This window comes from Wasmannia auropunctata, unplaced genomic scaffold, assembly GCF_000956235.1.
Source record: "Wasmannia auropunctata unplaced genomic scaffold, wasmannia.A_1.0 LD336099.1, whole genome shotgun sequence".
Lineage (NCBI taxonomy): Eukaryota > Metazoa > Arthropoda > Insecta > Hymenoptera > Formicidae > Wasmannia > Wasmannia auropunctata.
In genome coordinates this window covers 475956-497656 of record NW_012026791.1, presented here as the reverse complement: position 1 = coordinate 497656, position 21701 = coordinate 475956, and the positions used below count along the sequence as shown (strand labels likewise).

General features: G+C 28.0%; 5 protein-coding genes across 6 annotated transcripts; 3 read left to right on the top strand and 2 right to left on the bottom strand.

Moving 5' to 3' along the window:
• Positions 1-1154: 1154 nt before the first annotated feature.
• Positions 1155-2914, bottom strand: LOC105462172. Its single transcript, XM_011708703.1, has 4 exons — positions 2836-2914; positions 2475-2725; positions 2213-2326; positions 1155-2026 (listed from the first exon to the last, which is right to left on the bottom strand). The coding sequence occupies exons 1-4, from the start codon at positions 2912-2914 to the stop codon at positions 1766-1768; spliced, it is 705 nt and encodes a 234-aa protein (XP_011707005.1). The 3' UTR covers positions 1155-1765.
• A 222-nt stretch (positions 2915-3136) lies between these two features.
• On the top strand, positions 3137-5374 carry LOC105462182. The gene is made up of 4 exons (XM_011708712.1): positions 3137-3308; positions 3390-3557; positions 3715-4004; positions 5231-5374. Exons 2-4 carry the CDS (start codon positions 3401-3403, stop codon positions 5366-5368), a joined length of 585 nt encoding a protein of 194 aa, XP_011707014.1. The 5' UTR covers positions 3137-3308; positions 3390-3400; the 3' UTR covers positions 5369-5374.
• A 1385-nt stretch (positions 5375-6759) lies between these two features.
• LOC105462191 (homeobox protein DBX1-A) lies at positions 6760-10071 on the top strand. The gene is made up of 4 exons (XM_011708722.1): positions 6760-7247; positions 7569-7778; positions 9435-9622; positions 9855-10071. The coding sequence occupies exons 1-4, from the start codon at positions 7142-7144 to the stop codon at positions 10020-10022; spliced, it is 672 nt and encodes a 223-aa protein (XP_011707024.1). The 5' UTR covers positions 6760-7141; the 3' UTR covers positions 10023-10071.
• Positions 10072-11511: 1440 nt separating this feature from the next.
• On the top strand, positions 11512-16434 carry LOC105462203 (cytochrome P450 302a1, mitochondrial-like). Of its 2 annotated transcripts, none has more exons than XM_011708739.1 (13): positions 11512-11555; positions 12162-12282; positions 12428-12631; positions 12835-13065; positions 13677-13788; positions 13852-13974; positions 14271-14412; positions 14652-14899; positions 15121-15304; positions 15369-15538; positions 15727-15805; positions 15870-16079; positions 16160-16434. In XM_011708739.1, exons 3-13 carry the CDS (start codon positions 12475-12477, stop codon positions 16295-16297), a joined length of 1794 nt encoding a protein of 597 aa, XP_011707041.1. In that variant the 5' UTR covers positions 11512-11555; positions 12162-12282; positions 12428-12474; the 3' UTR covers positions 16298-16434. The 2 variants fall into 2 exon arrangements, with proteins under 2 accessions (XP_011707041.1, XP_011707034.1); XM_011708732.1 differs by having other exon boundaries at positions 12835-13110.
• Positions 16435-16863: 429 nt separating this feature from the next.
• Positions 16864-19406, bottom strand: LOC105462218 (odorant receptor 30a-like). Its single transcript, XM_011708746.1, has 7 exons — positions 19250-19406; positions 18513-18609; positions 18126-18435; positions 17682-17781; positions 17337-17438; positions 17073-17231; positions 16864-16953 (listed from the first exon to the last, which is right to left on the bottom strand). Exons 1-7 carry the CDS (start codon positions 19331-19333, stop codon positions 16894-16896), a joined length of 912 nt encoding a protein of 303 aa, XP_011707048.1. The 5' UTR covers positions 19334-19406; the 3' UTR covers positions 16864-16893.
• Between the last annotated feature and the right edge of the window lie 2295 nt (positions 19407-21701).

Sequence of the window (21701 nt, the reverse complement as noted above, 5' to 3'; positions counted from 1 at the left end):
TGGCGTATATGCATATATTATACTTATAAATAGGATCTGATGGGTAGTCTATGTATATTGTAAATAAATATTTCAATGTCGAGATTTTGATGTTATTACGGGCATAACGTCTATTATATAATGACCGTAATCTTGGCAAAATATCTCTACACTTAATCAGTCATTTTTCAACTGCCAAAACTTTCTTTTAACTAATAAATGATAGATATTATACTGTATAGATCATGTAAAATACGTATTATTATAAATAAATTGAGTATATGCCAAATGTTTGTTGGTCAATCGTATTTCCAACGATGACCATTCTAATATAATATATTGACTATAATCAACTTTTAGAGAAAGGCGATAACATATAAACACATAGCGTTTATATAAATTGTGTCACACAATATCGTGATCTCATTAGATATATGATGTAAATTAATTAGTTGACGATTGCACACTTTGGAATATAGATGTAATATCTAGTTGATTAAATAATTATATTGTAACTTTATATGTATAATTTCTATGTATTGACTTATGAAACTATAAAATTATATGTAGACGAAATATTATTTTATTTAAATTATATAATTACTTGTAAGTACAACTCTCTCTCTCTCTTACACAAATAGTATTTTAAGACAACACAAGAAACGTTTATCGAATTTGAGATAAATTATGAAATGATTATATGTAAGAGATGTGCATTTTACATATTTGATTAGATGCAAGGGAGATATCATATGAAATAATATATCTAATAAATTTTTATAATTTGTGATATTACAATTTTTATAATTTTAAATCTGTGTTTGTGCCATACTTTGTGCCGTACATTAATGAAGACAGTCATGATAACTTGATGAGAATTTTTAAGATTAATACACAAAAAACGAGCAATATAGATAATATATATTTTAAAACATGCAATTATATTTATACATACATAATATTTTGTTCAATATTTATATTTCTGTTATTATTAGTACAAGTTATATATATTATATAAACTTAAGATTATTAAGATTGATATATTCGGCATTGTGCATGTATCAATAATGCTATTAATACAGATTAATTTATATACCTATAATAGTAGGCAGATTAAAATATTAATCCATATTAATGAAAAGAGAGAAAAGGAAAATAGATGATTTAGATTATATATTATTATTTTTTGTTTTTATAAGTTCTTACATGTTAACAGATTAATTATAATTAAAAGTACTTGTAATAAAATTCTAGATTCCAAAGTGTATATAGACTCTTTGTATTAGCACCGCCCTTATTATATCGAAAATATTTTTTTATGTATCTAAGTAAGTTTAGTATTAATTAGCGAATTAGTGTACATTATGATAATTATTTGATTAATCTGTATTTCTACTTATATTGTGCAATCATTGTCGCGTATTTTGCTTACAACAACATGTTGTGCATGGAAAACATAGCAACTTGAATCTCTTGTGCAACACGATAATAGATTATATATAGAGAAAGATTTCCACGCGTGTACTTTTATGATTGCATACGTACTCCAATTATTATTTTCTGCGCTGAATATTTTATTTCATGTAAAGAGTAAAAATAATTGTTAATCTTCGAAACATTTTAATCTGTAATATAAAATAAAAAAGAGAAACTCAATTATATCTATACAAACAATAAACTTGTTGAAGATACTTATTATCTAACACTTTAACACAGAAATATATCTTTGAGTTTTCTAACGAGAACATTTCATCGTTTCCTAGCTTCTTTACAATAATAATAATAATTATGAAAATAAACGGCAATCGGTATGAATTTTCTCGCATTCGTCGCTGCTTATTTCAAAATCCTCTTTAGATGGTAACCACCCAATAATTCGATGCATATAATCCTGCGATTTATTATTAAGGGACGTTTGCGCTGCGTGTATAATCGGAGATGATTTGCACAGTAATAATCGAATACAGGCAAAATCAGAACCAGTCACTCTCGCTATCAACTGATTTGGTAAATTCGGATTTCTTGCTTGATCAACTAAATTTCGAATCTATTAAACATATTTAAAAAATTTCTTTATAAATATAATATTTTCGATGCCATTATTTGAATTGTGTGTACGTATATAATATTAAAGTATTCAAATTCATAACATTTTATACTAATCTCATATAACTTCTTCATTTATTATTTATATAAAAATTGAAATCTCTCTCCTTTATTTGTAACAACTTACATTCTCATTTTTATTTTCCAAAGTAAATTTTAAAGGATCCCAAGCAAATTCTTCGTCGTCCATGTTCCTGGCGATATTACTTTGCGACGATTTCAGTCCAAAAAGCGTACTTATCTGTCGAAATAAATAATCTAAACGTTTTAAATTTTATGAAAATAGAAAATGTTACTACAACTACTATATAGATATATAATTATTATATTGTACATATAATTAGATAATTTATAATATATGTATATCTAACCAAATATATTTAATTTACCATCTGTGCAAGAAATACAACACTATTGACTGCGATTGCTGCGACTTTTTGTGAATCAAATCTAATAAGTCGAAGGAATGCGGAAACGAAATTTGAAGGACCAAACGGTTGCTTTTCATCATTCCCGTCTTCTCCTCGTTTTTGTTTTTGCTTATGACCTAAACTCTTAGACACCAAGTCGGCAATGTCCTTAGCCGTTTCCAAATAGTTACTGGCATACTGTAATCCTGCCTTTATTTTATCCAGAACATCTAAAGTCAAAAATATTTAATTGCTTTTATACACAACAATTTATATTTTAGCCAGCAGATTTACCAAAGCTAAACGAAAGTTTAATTCTTCGGAAGGAAAATACAATCACCTTCGGTTTTTGTAAGTTGCACTTTGTCAAATATAGTTATCCAAAGAACACAAAAGAGAAAACACGAGACGCTGGACATTTCGTCGAATCAAACTGTTCAACAATACTGAAAGACTACTACCAAGGATATAACGGGTGTTTTGCGTTAATTATACATTTATTTCTATTCCGTTGCGTCCCCGACAAAGTTCCTATTATGCGACTTGTCACTCTTCTTGCTTCGTCAGCCAAGCGCAAGAAAACGGCATCCGTATTTCGCAGCACGATTCAGTCGCGTTCCTGTTAGAAGCCAGTAAAAAGGTTGATTAAAGTAACAAAAGTACTGGAAGTAACACTCCAAATTTACACAATTGTCATCATTGTAATTGGAGAATCTGTACAAAAAGTGTTTGATATTATAAGATTGTTTGCTTTTTGCTGTATCCAATTGAAATATTTAAACAAAGTGCCTATTTTTGCTGCAGGTATTCAAAGTAAGTTATATTATAACATATATATTAATATAATAAAAATCAAAGTACGGATATTTATATCTTAATAACTACAAATTTTAGAATACTTAACTATGTATTACGGATTATTATTATTATATTGTGCATTTTGCATTTTAAAAATGATAACTGGAGATCAATCATTTTTATATTTGAATGAGATTCGCAGTTTAAGCGAATTGCCAATGGATAAACTGATTCACATAAGATCTTCCCTCGCAAGCAGTAATGGTAAATTATTGTAAATATATATTTCATTAAGCAATTTGTTATTATCACGAAATCATTAAATATTATTTTATAATAATGTTTAAAATGTACATATACAATGTATATGTATAGTACAAGTTGTAATTATAATACACGCCTATTTTTATATTATTCATAGATATTACTGACGAAAATGAAAATAAAGATATCGACATGTCCAGTAGAACATTACCATTGACACAGCCAATGGCTTTGTCAATGGCATTGAAGAAAAATAACAGGAAGCCTATAAGACGACACGAAGAACACGATGATGAAAAAGGCATGGATACGAAAATTTCCAAAATTTTTCAGCTGGCAGTAACTGCGCTCTCTTTTCTCGCATTCGGTGGTTATCTCCTTACTCTCATAATTACATCGATTCGTCGCAATAATGGAAACGGAAACGGAAATGTCCTCGTATTTTCGGTAATATAATTACAATACAACAAAATTACTTACAGTTAAACTAAACGATTAAAAAAATCTATTCAGCGATTATTTAATTGTTACTTGTTTCTATGGCTCCTAATCTCTATTTATTATGAAGGGGAAGAATTTAAACTTATTACACATTACTCTCTTGTCCAATTAAGGGGGTATTCTAGTCTAGCGGATCGGAAAAATCGATTTTTTTTTTACATATTTTGCAAGTATTTGATATGGAAAATATGTCTGCAAAAGGATTTAGTCCGATTCGCAAAATTAACAAACAGTATTAGCATCTTAAGACATTACTTAAGACGGCTTTAAAATAAAAACCGACTTATGAATATCGGCCATAACGCTTGATAGAGAGTGGACTCAATCTATGTAATCAGTACAAAAAACTTTAAACGCGTTGTTCTCAAAACCACGTTTTTCAAATTGGTACCCATAATATCTTGAAAATCAATTGACCAATCAATTCGGACTTGTGCACACATCTTCAGCATATGCGTAGCTATAGCCTCTACCTCGAGCAAGTCAAAATATGTTTTTTTTTTTAATTTTTACAACCCTTTAAAGTTGAAAAAAAAAGGTAAAAATCTAAAATTAATTTTCAAATTAATGTCACTTTAAATTTTTAATATTTTATTTATGTTCTGGTACCAGCTATAGCTAAACTTATACTAATGAAGAATTTCTTTGAGTTTTTTATTTTAAATGAGCAGAACAGCCGGAATTATGGGTACAATGGATTAATCTTTTTTTTTCATGACCTCAGTATATATTGTATACAGCGCTTATTTATAGTTATTTTTAAATACAAATATTTTGAAACATGCTTCAAATATGTATAAATATGTAGGAAAAAACCCGTCCCAAAAAACTTTATACTTTCTTTTAAAAAAATTCGCAAAAGTAGCATAAAAATTTGGCCTCTAGACTAGAATACCCCCTTAAATATATAACTATTAGAGAAATAATTTTTTGTCATCAATTTGTTATCTTATTGCAATTGTTATTTTTTTTATCATTTTTAATTTAATTCTACTAATTCTATATAAGGAACTGTTATATTACAAAAATTAGTATGTTTTTTTGAAAAATTATTAACATACATAAACTATTGATATTTATTTGGGATAATTTACGATATTTATGATAAGAACACAAATTGATTTTTGATAAGTATGTTTAATTAAGCAAATTATTATTAATTATTTTTCTAGAATCTACAAAATCTACAGAAACTGAACCGTCCCAAACGAAATATTTTAATACTCGATCCGATGGAGAATAACTTCGAAACAGACAAACTTTATGAAGGAATGATTATGCTTTCAAGAAGTTACGCCTTATACAATTAATCACAAATCGTATAAACTGTGTAATGTGTATCTTATAAAATTTTATTATTCATGATTATATTACCAAATATAATAATATAGCATATAATCAACGTATAATATATAATATATATACTATTTACAATAAATCAAGGCAAATATTTTATCAAAGAATGCAACAAGATTTTAAATGGAAATTTTACAGTGAATAAATTAATAAAGTATTATTTTCAATTATTTGTTAAGTTTATTATTTTTATTATTTAACACTAAAGCTATACGCGGTAATGGAACTCGAATGAATAAAATAAAAATAATAAATTTAATTAATTGAAGGAATTCTTTATTGTATTTTTATATGTGATTAAAAATTACGGTGCCAATCGATTAACTCCATTCAAGAAGTACTTATCACGCAAATCAGCAGACTCTTGAAAATCCTAAAACCTAATAAAATCGAATAGAAGACCGCGCTGTGTACATATCTCGAAGAATATTCTTGGCGTGTGGGTAGAGAGGCAGCTTCAAACATGGCTCTTCAAATAAACATCTAAGTGGCTGTGTACTCCGTAAGCCTACACGTAAAGATAACCATATGGCTCTTGCAAAGATATCATCTACCACACATACGTCTCTATACCATTGTTTCATCGATATATGCAAATTCTTATATGTTTACACAAAGCTCTTCAAAATCCAATCCATTTCTGATTAACATGCCGTTCATGTCTAAAAGTAGCAATTACAAGACGTACGTAAGATATAACATCTTATACCATTTTGTTATAGCCACTTAATTTATTAACATATCTAAGCGCTCACACTGATTAGTCAAGCTAAATATACTTTTAAGAGAATTGCTTTTAATCGAATTAAAACATGATTAAACATGTTTATTAATAGTGTTATTATTACCAAAAATATCGGATCTAAAAATAAAATAATCTTCACGTTATCTTTATGCTTTATGTTAATCTTTCATGTTCTTACATCTTTAAAGACTTAATTTTACAAAATGTCGATTTAAAAATATTTACAATAATTCATATTTGAAAACAACAAGGCACAAATATGCGATAAATTAAAGAAATAAGAAACTGATTAAAACACACGCGCACACAGAATTTATTTATGTAATATAAAATCAATATTTAACATATATTAAATACAATTTATTATCATTATTATAATTCTTTTATCTTTTCAAAGTATCTCTCGCGGGAAATATTACTTTAGCTTGACATTTATATCCGCAGCATCCGACACATCATCTTGGCCAGACCAATCTTCTTGTAGTCCCGCCTACTAGTATTTTCGTGGACCAATCCAGTTAATCCAGCTAAATCACAACTGGCGGTGGTGATTTTTTCAGCCAGAAATTTCTCGATGGCAGAGCCTCGTTCATTCATTCACTTTTATGCCGTTCCGGTATTCTCTTGAATATTTTTTGTGAAAGTGATAATTTCTCACTAATAAATTAACTTAGATTTTATTCTTATTTTATTTCCTTTAAACTTAATTATATTCAACACAATTATGTGTATTTAAAAATAGTGTCATCAGGAGTGATTAAAGAAAGTGAATTAAAGTGTATAGTGAAGTAATTATATTGGTTAACATATACATTTACTAGAATTCATTTTGTGTTATTTTGAATAATAATTCTCTGCGTAAATGTATATTTTGCAAAAATAGACATGTATATAAAATGAAAACGCGGATTTTCAAATAATGAATCATAAACGCAGTTGACACAGATGCCATGCGAATTTTGACAAGTTCGTAGAAAAGACAATGAACGACATTGATACTTTCATCATGGATAACTCTAATTGTTCTAGACAATTGAAATTTGGCATGGATCGCATATTATCGAATGAAATTTGCACGAGAAAAACAGGTAAAAAGTAGAGTGATTTAAAAATTCGCTACATATTATTATATAAAATTTTTCATTTTAATATACATATAATTAACTGATTTATATATTATTATTGCACAAATTCTTTTTAATAGTTTATGCACATCAAGTTTACACATCTTTTTAATCAAATCTATATGTATTAATATTTTCTTGAAGATATCTTTAAATAAAAATTATCACTTTTAACTTTAATATTTTTTTTCTAATAGCGATAAAGCTCTACACATTTGTTACAATTAAATAATGTATATATTCTCATTTACATATCTCACTTTTAACTTCGATACGTTTTGATAGATATTCTTAAGCCATTTCCAATACAACGCCCACCCGTATGTTGTCCCTGCATCGAAAGTTGCGAGCGATGCGAAAATGTCAAAACTTGCATTTCATTCTCGCATATCCATTCATCATTACCTGAGGGCATCACATCTGCATCTTATACTGGACTAATGGAGAGTTTAAGTACTTTATATCGGCCAACACCGTTACGCCCCGTGCCAAGAGGTAAATAATAATAAATTAGACTTAACGTTGTTCGATGTTGTTCGATTTATTTAAAATTGGCATATAAAAAATTTTTATATTTTACATATATTTTAATATCGCTGAACTATTGAATATTTTTATAAATCATAGAGAATATAATCTCTTCTCATTGACAAAATGAAGTCGCAGCAAATTTATATCATTTATCGCGTCTTTCCAATTTAAAATTGTATGAATTTGCAATTAACTTTTATGCGTTCTTTTAAAATAAAGTTTAATTAATTAAATATAACTTTGTGTATTAAATTCGTCTCTTGAAGCTTAGCTTGTCAAACACCATTGGCTCATTATATTTGAATATCAAGTAGAATTTTTCTGTGAAAATCTATAAGAATATTTTAAAAAGATTCAGAGCTGAGCGTCGTGAGTTACGTCATTGACAAATGTTACCATATGGACATACTATCTTGTCCTTTTGATATTCAGGAGCAAGTAGAACAAAATATTTACGTATCAGTATATTCACGTGTTTCCTGTCTGTGTTTAAACGACATCTTAAGTGCCACCCAGCGTTTATGCATGGTGTAAACAGCGGTTTCGATGCGCATTTTCTCGGTTGGTTGAAATCTGGTAGCACCCATATTTTTTCTTTTTTTTGTTTAGAGCTATTCTCTCTCTCTCTCTCTCTCTCTCTCTCTCTCTCTCTCTCCCCCCCCTTTTCTTCTTTTTTCTCATCTCCATCTCTTCTCCGCTAATTAGAGAAAAATTAAGATACATGCATATACATTTTTATATAAAATAAAATTAAAAAACGAAGTAGATAATATATGTATAAATTTAAAAAGTGTGCATGTGTTTTAGTAAATTTATTTCTTTAGCAATAATTCTTTAGCAATAGCTATATGTACAATTAAGTTATATTCCATATTTTTAAATTTCATTTAAATAGAAACTACATCTAATAAGTTTATGAATATTCTATAGCAATATCAATTTTCGAGCAATTATTATACAAGAATTTGATGTATTTATTAAAGATATAATCCTTTTTATTATGCTATATTTTTTCTTAATTTTTACGTAATATTAATACATATATAAACCATTATATTCAATCCTATTTTAATTGTTATGTTAATTTGTTACACATGATGGAGAAACCTATATCAAATGTAACAGAATCTCTAAATTAAAAATGTATGTCTAGAAATCAACACGAAAACCTCAAAATAACTATGATGTTAAAGTTATCTGTTCGAATTTGTACGGAAATTCGGTGTGTGAGTGGGAATACCATACTGTTTAAATACGTACAGATGTTGTATACTTTCGTACGATCGTAAATCAGCCCGAAGTACCCCAGCTTCAGGGCTTCTTCGGACTAAGATTTGTAGAAACTAACGCTCATCAAACTAACCGCTCTTATATCTCTCATGATGCTTTGTCTTTATTCAATTCATAAAATTTCACAATTTTTTTCCTTTCTAGATATATTTCTCCATTTAAAGTATATTCTCTCTCTAAATCTAAAAAAAAAACGTCTTAATATATTTTTAATAAATATTGTAAAAATAAAATTTTTAATATTATCAAATGTGCATATCTAATGCACATTCAAATTCTAAATAAAACTTGTCATGAGATAAATTCAAATACTTAATACTCACTTTTCAGCACTTATTTCATCTTCTTCGACGGTAAATTCTTCAGAAACAAATACACGAAGAAAAAGATCGTGGTCTAGAGCCGTCTTTAGTTCTCTACAGCGAAAAGGTTTAGAAAGAAGATTCTCCCTACAGAAATACATCACGAAACCAGATAGGCGACAATTGGCAGCGACTTTGGGTCTAACCGATGCACAGGTTATATTGTTTACTATACAAAATCTTTGACTATATAAGTATACTTATACATATAGTCAAAGTATAAAATCTGACATGTCAATATCTGTATTCTGTAAAAGAAAAAAATTTTAATACATTTTATTGCATAAAGGAAATAATATTTTAAAGAGAACATTTTTAAGGAAATTTTAAAGAAATAATATTAATAACAGAATCATTTTTATATTAAATTTTTCTTTTACGTTATTAGGTCAAAGTTTGGTTTCAAAACCGTCGGATGAAGTGGCGGCATACGAGAGAAAATGAAAATGTTGCTTTAGCCGGTCCAGATTCCACACAAAAAGATTTTCCGCAAAAATTAGTTAAATCCATCACCAATGACACGACGCAACAAGAAGAAGATATACAAATCGATTAGATTCGTATAAGATTTGTAAAAAATTTCCATATACATATATATTATATATATTACATTTATCAGCATTCATCAAAAGTTTAAGAATTATTACGAAATGACAATATATTACATAATGTATATTACATATGTAATGAATAGGGTGCGGATGTTCGGGCACGATGCCGGGGCTCGCGCGAAGAACCGCTGCGTGCAAGCTAGCCGGATGTTCGCTGCAGAAATGAGATAACATTTCTTGAGGAAATTTAAAGCCCGATCTATCCGAATAAGATATCTGATGATATCTATCTCGGCCGGCGCACGGTCTACTAATGTAAGTAAAGCGCCGCGGAGATAATTGTTTTCTGTATAATTTTTTTTATTGATTCGAGATCGCGTGAAAACGCTTTTCTTCAAAACGCCGAAATCTTTAGAGAAAAAATTGAAATTGAAATTTACTTCCATTGAAATTTACAAAAATATTTATATGAATCATAAAAGTGAGCTTCGAGTCTCTTCGAGAAATGTCACTAACTCTCAGAATCCGACTAACTCGTACGCAGCGGCTCTCCGCGTGCGCTCCGGGAACGTGCCCGAACATTCGCACCCTAGACTATAATTAATATAAATAGTATAAGGAAATAATGTATTTTATGATATTCAGTCTGAAATATAAAAATCTTAAATATAAATAGTACCTTTATTAAAAAAATATTATAAGAATAATTTATAATGCAATTAAATAATGCAATAAAATTAAATATGTAAATTAAATTTATATTAATGATTTAATAGCAGCTATAACTAATAAAACTTTATATATATGTATATATATTCTAATATCCATTATTAAATCTAAAAGCTTTTAAATAATTGTATATTATATATATTAGAATTTGTAGCTGGCGCGTTTACATTTTATGTCTATTTCAATGCTGTAAAATTAAAGCGTTTTCAATTCCGTTCAGTCATTATTATTACGAATGCAATATGTCGATAATTCCGACCTTTCAGCATCCTTTTAATTCGTGATAACCATGAATATATTTCAAGATACAATGTAAAAAATATATAATATGCATAACGTAAACAATAAAATTTCAGTAGCGTATATATATCTCAAATACGCGGCCCGTTATATTGATTCGTGTTAAAACGAATTTTATCAATATCAATATCGTATATTGATAAGAAATTTTATACTTATGACATTTTTAAAATATTTTTTTTCTTTTCCTTGAAAATATTTAAAAAATGGCAAAATTATAAAATTTCTTATCAATATATACGATACTGACGTTGATAAAATTGTATCAATCTTATCTGTATGTTACGAATTTAAAAATATCCTAGTAACTCGGTTATTTGGCTTTTCTTTGAAAATATTTTTTAAAAAGTAACAAATTTCTTATCAATATACGATATTGTTATTATTTATTGATAAAATTATATCGATCTCATCTGTATGATATCATCTGTAACATCTCCCGCGCAAATCAAATTGTATCACTTCACTCACTCGTTAACTGCCGATGTAAAACAATGTAATTTCTTCAGGTTAGTTCTCATACACGCATATTTTGTCTTTAATTATAGCCAAGAGCATGCATTTTAATTATTTGTTGAATCAATATATAAGCAATTCTCTAATTTTGTTAAAAATGCTTAAATAAGATAAATAATTGCATTAAATTAAATATAACAATTATTATAAGTAATAATGGTGAGTTTCCGTAAAGGTATTCTGTAAAGATAGTGTTAAAATCATAATAAGGTTTTCTTATATTATCTGCAAGGTTTAGAAATCGTTATTCTTATTTAGTGTATTATATACATTCCGGACTTTATTAACTTAATTGAGTATATTAAGTAATGGTAGAATTCGAAGAATTGATATATTTTACATGAATTAATTAATCAGATTGCTATTATCAATTGTACATACTTAAAATTTAAGATTTTTTCCAATTCTTCAACATTATTGAAAAAGACAAATATTAGTTTTATTTAACATAATAAGCTATATAATTTGGATAATAAATTGATAATTTGTAAAATGTGGACGAAAAATATAATAACACTATAAAATATAAATATATATAGATAGATAGGAATGAATTTATCATTAATACGATTTTCTATTTTTTCGATATGTTTCCGTAGCAACGATTTTGTTACTCTCTTTCTCATGGGCGTAAACCGTAAACGTATGTAAATCGATCGCTATTAGACGACAATATTTAGCGATTGCTTTAATCTTTCTAAACTATATTTTTACTAGCAGGTATGAACAAAAATTTTAGTTTTTATTAATATATTATGTATATTATATATGTTAATGTAGTATGCATACATTAAATATCTCCCATCTATGTTCTGAAACAATTTTACGTATGTATACGTCAGTAAAGTAATTTTTTTTATTTAAGGTTTTTAAGACTTTATCTTAATGCTGTAAAAATAATTGCAAAACAAAATGATGCATCACTTAATGCAGTCCATTTTTATTGCTCGAGATTTTTCATTGCAAACGTACGGAAAATGTTTCTATCGCTCAATAACGAAACTGACTGACACACTAGAAGCTGCTGAAAAAAGGAAAAGCGTACCACTCATTTCCAATGATGTAATAAGTAAGAAAGTATATAGTATTTAATTATTTCAGCAATAATACTCTTACTTTCTAATAATTTTCGAATAGACACTTCAATTAAATTGCATACAAATGAATTATTTCGCTACATTAAATTTTAAAACGAGAAACGTATTTTGTCATAAACTTATAATATTAAGTGGCTATTAATATTAATATCATGCTCAAATTTTTCTAATTCAGCCGCCTCCATGCAATCGCATGCAATTCCAACAATGAATGCAACTGTAACGACAACGAAGACGATGCCATTAGTGGAAACGGCAAATTTTGACATAGCCACGGAAAGTTTCAAATTTCCTAAAGTTATTCCACGTGTTCGTATAGAAAAAGTACCATTACCATTTGAGGAGATTCCTGGCCCGATGATTCTGAAATTATGGGAGAAATATTGGAGATACGTGCCACTCTTGGGTACGCAACTGTTTTGCAGTCTGCTAATAAGCAGACTTACTCAGGGTATGATCCCTTGAAGTTCAATTGATTAAAATTCGAAGAGCTGTATCTTTAAATTGATTTCGAGAAATCAATGATACGAGAAAAGAAAAGATTTCGTTCTTATGTATTTGTATGTAATAATAATGTACATATAGAATGTAAATTAATTTCGGTTCTTCGAATTTTGAACAATTTGCTTCATAAAACTTAAAAAAATAGGCATATATGTAAAATATATCAAATCTTTCTAAAATTCATATATGCGTAGATACGTATTTAAATAAGTTATACATTTATATTTGCTTATTGTAGTAAAGATAACAAATTTTAAAACCTATACTCTTCTTTTATATCATACATATAAAAACACTATGTATATAATAAGATATAACATATGTAGAATATCTTCTCTGGAATATCTTTAATATTCCAGAAAATAAGGAAATATTAATGTATTATATAAAATTATTTTAATAATTAATACAATTAATAACAAAAACAATGTAATTAATATAAAAGACAGAACTTTGCAAGTTAATACTAAATCAAAAAACAATTAAGGATAATTTAATGTGTCATTATCGCAGGACGATTATCATGGAATCGTAATGTCACACCAATTAAGTACTTGTTTGATGAATATGGATGTATTGTGCGGATTAACGGACCGCTTGTAAATGATATAATTATGATTCATAGGTAAGATCATACCATTACAATTTGTATGTTTTCCCGGCAAAATTAACTCATTAAACGTTATAGACCTGAGCACATAGCAGAAGTTTTCAATCAAGAGAGCGAGTCACCTATTCGTAGTAGCATCGACATTCTTCAACATTATCACCTTAATCATCAGAAATATCGTTCGGCCGGAGCGTTTTCTCTGTAAGTATAAGGCGACTGATTATGAAAAAAATTTAACATAATTATTAAAATATGTAAAATAATAAATTCAATTATACAATATAATATAACTAATAATTTAAATTAATATCCTAAAGAAATATTTATTTTTAAATGAAACAGCTCTGTGAATATTTTTATAATCATGTCTATATAGAAACTTTTTGTGTTCAATTTTTTGTTTTATAAAAATATAATTTATATATGCAAAAAGCTATATTTAAGTTATATTTATGCTTATTAATATACAATTGCTAATAAATTTTATGAAATATCAGAGAAGGTTTAGAATGGTTGGAAGTAAAAAAGAAAATCAATCAGCCGTTGCATGAGACTATTTCCGATTATGTTGGAAAACTGGATTTAGTGTGCGATGAACTTGTTAACAAAATTCGTAACATACGCAATCGTCAAGATGAGGTATGTCACACAATGAACAATAATAAATAATTAATAATGTCAATAATAATATCAATTGTTTAAACAAAATTTAACTTACATTTTTTCTACATAAATAATATTAAAAATGAAACAATGATATATATGGAAGTAAACTCAGGCGTCGCAAAATTATATAATAAACAAACATATTTTACTGTATATAATTAGAAAAAACTTATAATAGTTAAGAAGTAATATTTTAGATAATATTTGAATAGGTACCAGCAAATTTTCATCAAGAACTTACTGCATGGGGTATGGAATGCTTCTACGTGACGATGTTCAACAAGCACTTCGGTTTTCTTGATTCTACCTCAAAATCAGCTTCAGAAGCTACAAAAATTATTAATGCATTAATCACTGCTCATACATATATGAGTCGCTGTGAAACTGGATTTCAAGTGTGGAGATTCTTTGAAACTCCATTCGCCAAAAAGCTTTATGCAGCTTGCGACTTTCTTGATGAGTAAGTCAACGAAGCTTAACTTCTTTAACGTTAAGTTTATTTTAAGCAACACTTCTCAAGCATATGATTATGTTTATATGCAAACGTGTTTGAGTGCATTATAATTTTATTTAATATATTATTATTTGTTCGTTTACGTTAATAACAAAATTTTTAATTTTAATGTTATATTTCGCTAATTTCTTGAGTGGAAATATTTATTTGACGAATTTTTATTCCAGAGTTATTGGAAAAAATATTTGCCAAACTCAGAACAAGCTGCAGGCTTCATTGTTATCAAAACAAGAAAAATCTATGGATGAGGAGAAAAATTTACCATTACTCGAAAAAATGATGATTCAGTGTATTCATCCAAACGACATTTCAATTCTCTTGATGGACATGATTATTCTAGGCGTCCAAGCTGTAATACACAATAATTTCACACAACTGTAAGAATATACATAAATGACTTATCTTGAATTTTCAGGTCATTAATTGCGAGGCGTTTCTACTTTATTTCCTGGCAAAAAATCCTAGAATACAGAAACGATTGTACAATGAAATAATGACTGTTCTATCTAAAACTGAACATACTCTGACAAAAGAAAGCTTGAAGGATATGCCATATCTAAAAGCATGTATAAAGGAAAGTCTTAGGTAACAGAAAGTAAAATACGAAAGTAAATTATAAAAGTAAAATAACTATTTTAATACATTAATTTGCATTATTTAATGCAAATTAATAGTTTTACAATTTACATTATTGTATTACGAAGAACGGCGATATAGAAAAAGTATAAATGTGCCAAATGACTATATGTAACGTAATATTTTTTTTGTAAAAGGTTACGACCAGCATTCCCATATTTAACGAGATTACTGCCGACGACAATTTCGTTACACGGATATACGATACCAAAGGGAGTAAGTTGTGATTGATTAGTTCAAGTCTAGAGAGGCGGTATAATGAATAATTTTTATTTTCCAGACTTTCGTCATAATGGCAAATCAAATAACATCACAACGTGAGGAACATTTTGAAGATCCTGAAAAGTATCAACCAGAAAGGTGGTTGAATCATGATGAATATGCACGTAATGATTATCAAGAGTATTCGTGTCTACCTTTTGGCTATGGAATACGATCCTGTCTGGGAAAAAATATGGCTGAAACACAAATGATGTTACTCACTGCAAAGGTAAAAAAGAGTCCTACACACAATAAGGCCTAAATATAATGCAGAAGTGATACAAAAGTACATCTCGTTTTTTTTTACAGTTGATACAAGAATTCACAATCGAGTATGATTACGCTGAAATCCGAAGTCGATTTTTTATGATAAATGTACCAAATAGAGCATTACGTTTTCGATTCGTAGATAGAAATTTAAAAAATGATAAGAAATATGGAATTTAAATAATTTAAAAGGACCTGCAAAGAACAAGATAATTATTAAATGTGAAGGTGTATTCTTATTAAGATTATATTTAAAAGTTATTATCATAAGATTATCTTTCTGTACAAAAAGCTGTATAAAGGAGGGAAAAAGCAAAGTATTAACCGTTTTTCTTATATCAAATTACATATTATTTTACTGACAACATAGCTTAGAAGTTATGATAAAATATGTATTTACGTTGTATTTTCAAAATGTGCTCCAATTTGCTTGAAACGTATAAATTTTTTTTAAGAAAATTTGTATTAATTAATTTGTATTAATATTAGAGATTATGATATGTATTAATTATTTGTATTAATTAATTTGTATTAATATTAGAGATTATGATATTAAGTGTTACAAATAAAATAATTTTTATAATTTATAGATACATGTACAATTTTTATTGATATTATATATAATTTAACAGTTTCATCTATAATAAGAGATTATTTTTTTATATGAATATCTTATTACTAACAAATACATATATTTTCATTATATCATTATTGCAGTTCTACATATAGCAAACTTTTCTCATAAAAATATAATTTTTTAATTTTTAATTATTTTTCTATACTTGACCCATCATGATACGCACAAATGCCATGTACGAGAAAACTGTCGAGATATACTGAAAAAATAATAAATTTGTAAATGCGCAAAAGAGTACTCAAAAATCTAAGAAAACTTTAATGCGGAAGAAGCGTCTAAGAAATAAAAAGTAGCATATAAAATGATACGAGTGTTTACCGATGCATAATAATTCATGGATAAGTTTGGTAATGCACACGGAATTGAAACAGTGACTGGATGCTGACTTCTTAATATGATATGTATTAAAATCTTCCGTATGATCACATCATCATTGTACCATGATGATTCGTAGACAGCAGACGCTATATCAGTACTCTAATAAAAAATTTTGAAAAATACATTTTTTTTAAATCGGACAATAATTGTGTCATCTCTACTATAATGTATAATTATGAGATTTATTTTATATAAATAACTAACCGTACTTATTACATTATCAGCTGGCCAAGCATACATGTAGAGTTCCACAAAGCCACAGAAAGCAATCATAAGAAACGTCCATTTCACTGACCATGGTTGACGCTGTGACGCGTAATATCGGGAAAAAATAATATGCATGATGTATGCACTATATAATATGTGTAATGTATTGCAACAGACATGGAACGAACATTTTAATAAGTCCCAAACAACTCGCTTTCCATAAACCATGAATGAGAAAATTATATGCAAAAACAGTTGTTAATAAAACAAAATTTTTTTTCATGTAACACATAATAATTTTGGCACAAAAAACCATGGTACACTACAGCGGAAAGCACTTACACTCATAAAAGTAAGGTAACCAAATATTACAGCACCGGTGCTAAAAGTCACACATAATAATGCTACGTAGCGAATTGCATGCGTTACTTCTCTTGCATACCTATAAATATTCACTTTTAGAAAACTGAATTAATTATTAAATTTAATTTTTTTTTCAAATCTACATGTATATTATGTATGTATACACGGAAAGAACAATTTTGCTGAAGCCAGATTAGAAAATAATTTTTGTTCAATAATCAAAATAATTTGATGCAAAAGTCAAAATGATTGCTAGAATATCAAAACGTTTTATAGCAATGCTTATCAGTTTTAACATTTTAATAAATTATTTTGATGATTTAACACAAAATTATTTTCGGATCTATATTTAGCAAAATTTTAGATCTTTCAACAAAATCGTTCTTTCCGTGTACGTATGTATGTACATACATATGTACATACCTAAGTAATAGAATGTGTTCGCGCGTATAATTTATCAGCTCTTTCATGTTCGTCATTGTACGAAACCGAACGGATAAAATGTTGAATCTGGCAGCTACGAACCAAAGTAGGAGAGCAGGAAAGGTATTGGTGCTGACTTGGATTACACACTGATAAGCGATCAATACGTGATGCGCATAAATGATAGTTTTAAATGGTTGACGTTGCACGTCGAATGGGTACTCCGCTTCACTCGGGAACGATTGTGATGAAAATAAAGGCGTGAGTACAACGCTAATGCCTGTCATCGCCAACCAACAAAGAATGCTCCCTATAAAGTAATCAATTTATTATTAAGAAATTTGTTTTAATAATAAAAAATATAAAATTGATGTTATGTATACCTACCATAAAATGGTTTGCATTTGTCGATATATTGTTGGAAAATTTTTTTTTCATATTCTTGCGCTTGCTGATAATAATTCTCCATTTCCAAAATAATAAACTGCATTGTCACAAAGCTTGTATTAATAGTTCTTTTATTATTTTAAAAACAAAATATTAATAAAATATTTTTAATTAATATATTGTCTTAATTTCATATAATAATAATTAATTACATGGCAAAATTTTAAAAGCCACCGTAAAAGAATAATAAATATTTGGTGTTTCTATTTAAAGACAGATAAAGAGTAAATATAATATATTTAGTTTATGAAGAAAATAATTAAATAAAATGTTTAATTTATGTGATTTATTTTATTATATAATAGATTCAAAGAATCTAAAGACTCCAAGATAATAAAACAAAAGGACAAGAAAATGCCCATCAGATCCAACGCAGTAATTAGTGCGTAAAGAATACAAGCTTTATTAATCAAATAAAATCGCAAATAATGCAAGAGTCGAAACGTATGCATATTTATTTATTTGCGATTTTATTTTATTAATAAAGTTTGTATTCTTCACGTAATTACTCGCATCGGCTCTGATGGGCATTCTCATTACCGTTTATTTTATAGATTTATTTTATAGATACAAACAATCCATTTCTATGAATCTGAACAAAGGTACATATCGTGGATTTTGTTAAAGTTATAAAATATAACCTTATTCACTAATTTTCTTATAAATAAAAATCATACCTGCAAACGTTTGTTTTGCATCGCAAAGAGTATCAACTGTAATGGAACTTGCACGATAGCGCTCAATTGACATCCTAATTTCATTACCAGAGGCACATTGTCACTGTGCTTACAGAGTGTCCATATTGCCGCAGCGGCAAGTACTATCGAGTTTATAACGCAGAAACACTGGAAGGTACTACGAACAAGTCTCTGAGACTTGGTCGCGTTCGGTGGAAGAGGCCAACAGCAAGCAAATGTCAAGTACACCCTCAGAAAGACAATTACTTTATTCAGCGTTACCTTTCCCTTCATATTCAAGACACAATAGAAATTCTAGCTAGCATAGTATAAGCTGTAATCATCCCTCGCAATATCGCCGAGATAATTTGCCAGCGATTAGACGCTATAATAACACACGCGAGGCGCCAAATGATGCGGTACATACGATATAAGCCAGTGTTATATCTTTCGAGCAGGGTGTATTAATTCTCAAGGGATCTCGCAATGTGTACAACATTATTTTAAAAATCTTAACATTACATTAACACCGATTACACAATTTCATAATTTATACTCGATATCCACTCAAAGAGTTTTGCTTTATAAAAAGATATATATATTGTAGAAAAATATTTTTAATATTGCAAGAGTAAAAAACTTCAACTTTCAATATTAAAATTATCAAAATTTTAATTTTAATCATTTATGCATTTTAATGTGTTTTAATAAATTACATGTGTTGAACACGAAGTACTGTAAAACTCGCGGAAACTATATTGCTATCGAAAAGCAAAATACATGTCTTCGTAGGCTATAAAGCCTGTGTGCAATACAATCTTGAATTGTTATTTTACTCAACGTTACTTTATATCAAAGAGACTTCGAAGAAAGCAATAGTGCAATATTGAAACTTCTCAGTTACTACAAATTACTACCAGGAAAGAGAAGCAACTTTTATGACCACCTGATTAGGTGCCTTGCCATTGACTGCATTTCCCATCAGACAGGAAGACAAAGACTGCTTAATTAATCATATGAATCGAACGCAATGCTGCCGCGTATATACAAACACTTTCATGCACTACACGCACGTTGCAATCTAATGGTAATTGTCTAGTAATAATTAAATCCAGTACAGTGAAGTATAATTATAGATAGAGGTGAAGTGAAATTACACGATCCCTTGTGAAATTGTCTGCAATGTATCGTAATAAAGGTAGTATGGATGAAAAGCAAATTCAGCTGAATGCGAAGACACAGAGTACATATAGAGTATTTTATATAATTTATTAATTACCAATTTTTTGTTTAAATAGTTAGGAGGAGTTCCTCTAACGACGGACGGCACCTAATACCGGACATTAGCTGTATCTGTAACAGTTGAATCGCTATCGAGCCATTTTTCCGCGTAAATCGTAGAGGAGATAAATCAAACAACGATCAGGTTTTAACACGTTCCAGTCGCGTGTGCACAGCTAAGGAGATTTATTGTTGCGTATGACGGAAAATTAGTGCATCGTATAAATTATAAATTATTATAGGGTGAAAGACCATATTACTGACAGGGTCTACATTACTGTCAATTAAAATTAAAATATTTTGAGATGAAAAAACTATATGTTACACTATTTTATTAATTTTTAATAAAATTTTTGACATATCTAACTATTATTACAATAGTTTGCAATAGTTAACTAAAAATGAAAACCAATTTTTTAATTAAAAATAAAACTTAAAGTTTGAGAAACTCATTTTTCTGCTAAGTTATGTCCATTTTTATTATTAGTGAAATGGATAATAAGTAGTTACAAAGATAAGCAATTGTAGATAAATTTGGTCAGATAAGTATCATGGAAATAAATTTTTTGATAAAATAATGTAAAAATAATAATGTTAAAATAAAAGGAAAAAATTGAAATGTTGATTAAAATATTAATTTGTATAATATATTCATTAATGCTAGTACTATATTCACTTTTTTGTATTTTTCCTATATTACTGTCAACAGTATTGTGGTCATCAATCATAAAGTGAACATAATATTGGCATTTTGAAAGGATAGATAATACAACCTCAATTAAATGTAACGGAGTGTCGTAGCTGTGACAGCTGTGTAGCTAACACTGTGTTTTTGTGTGTCTATTTCGTTGGGATTATCCCTTATCCAGATGAACATATTTCTGACAGTTTTCTATATGTATATGTGCTGTCGGAAATATGTTCATCTGGTTGTCAGTATTAAAGAAATTTTGTAATTAACGAAATTTTGAGATTGCCAGTATTAGATGCAACTGAGCTTATTCATTATTTTATTATTATATTTAAAAAATATCAATTAATTTTATTTAAACTTTATAATTTTTTTTAAGTTTGTAACTAATTAGAGAAATAATTAGATAAAAATATTTTTAGTACTTAAATCGTTAATTCTATAAATTTATTAAATTAAATTTTAGTAAATGCTTAATAT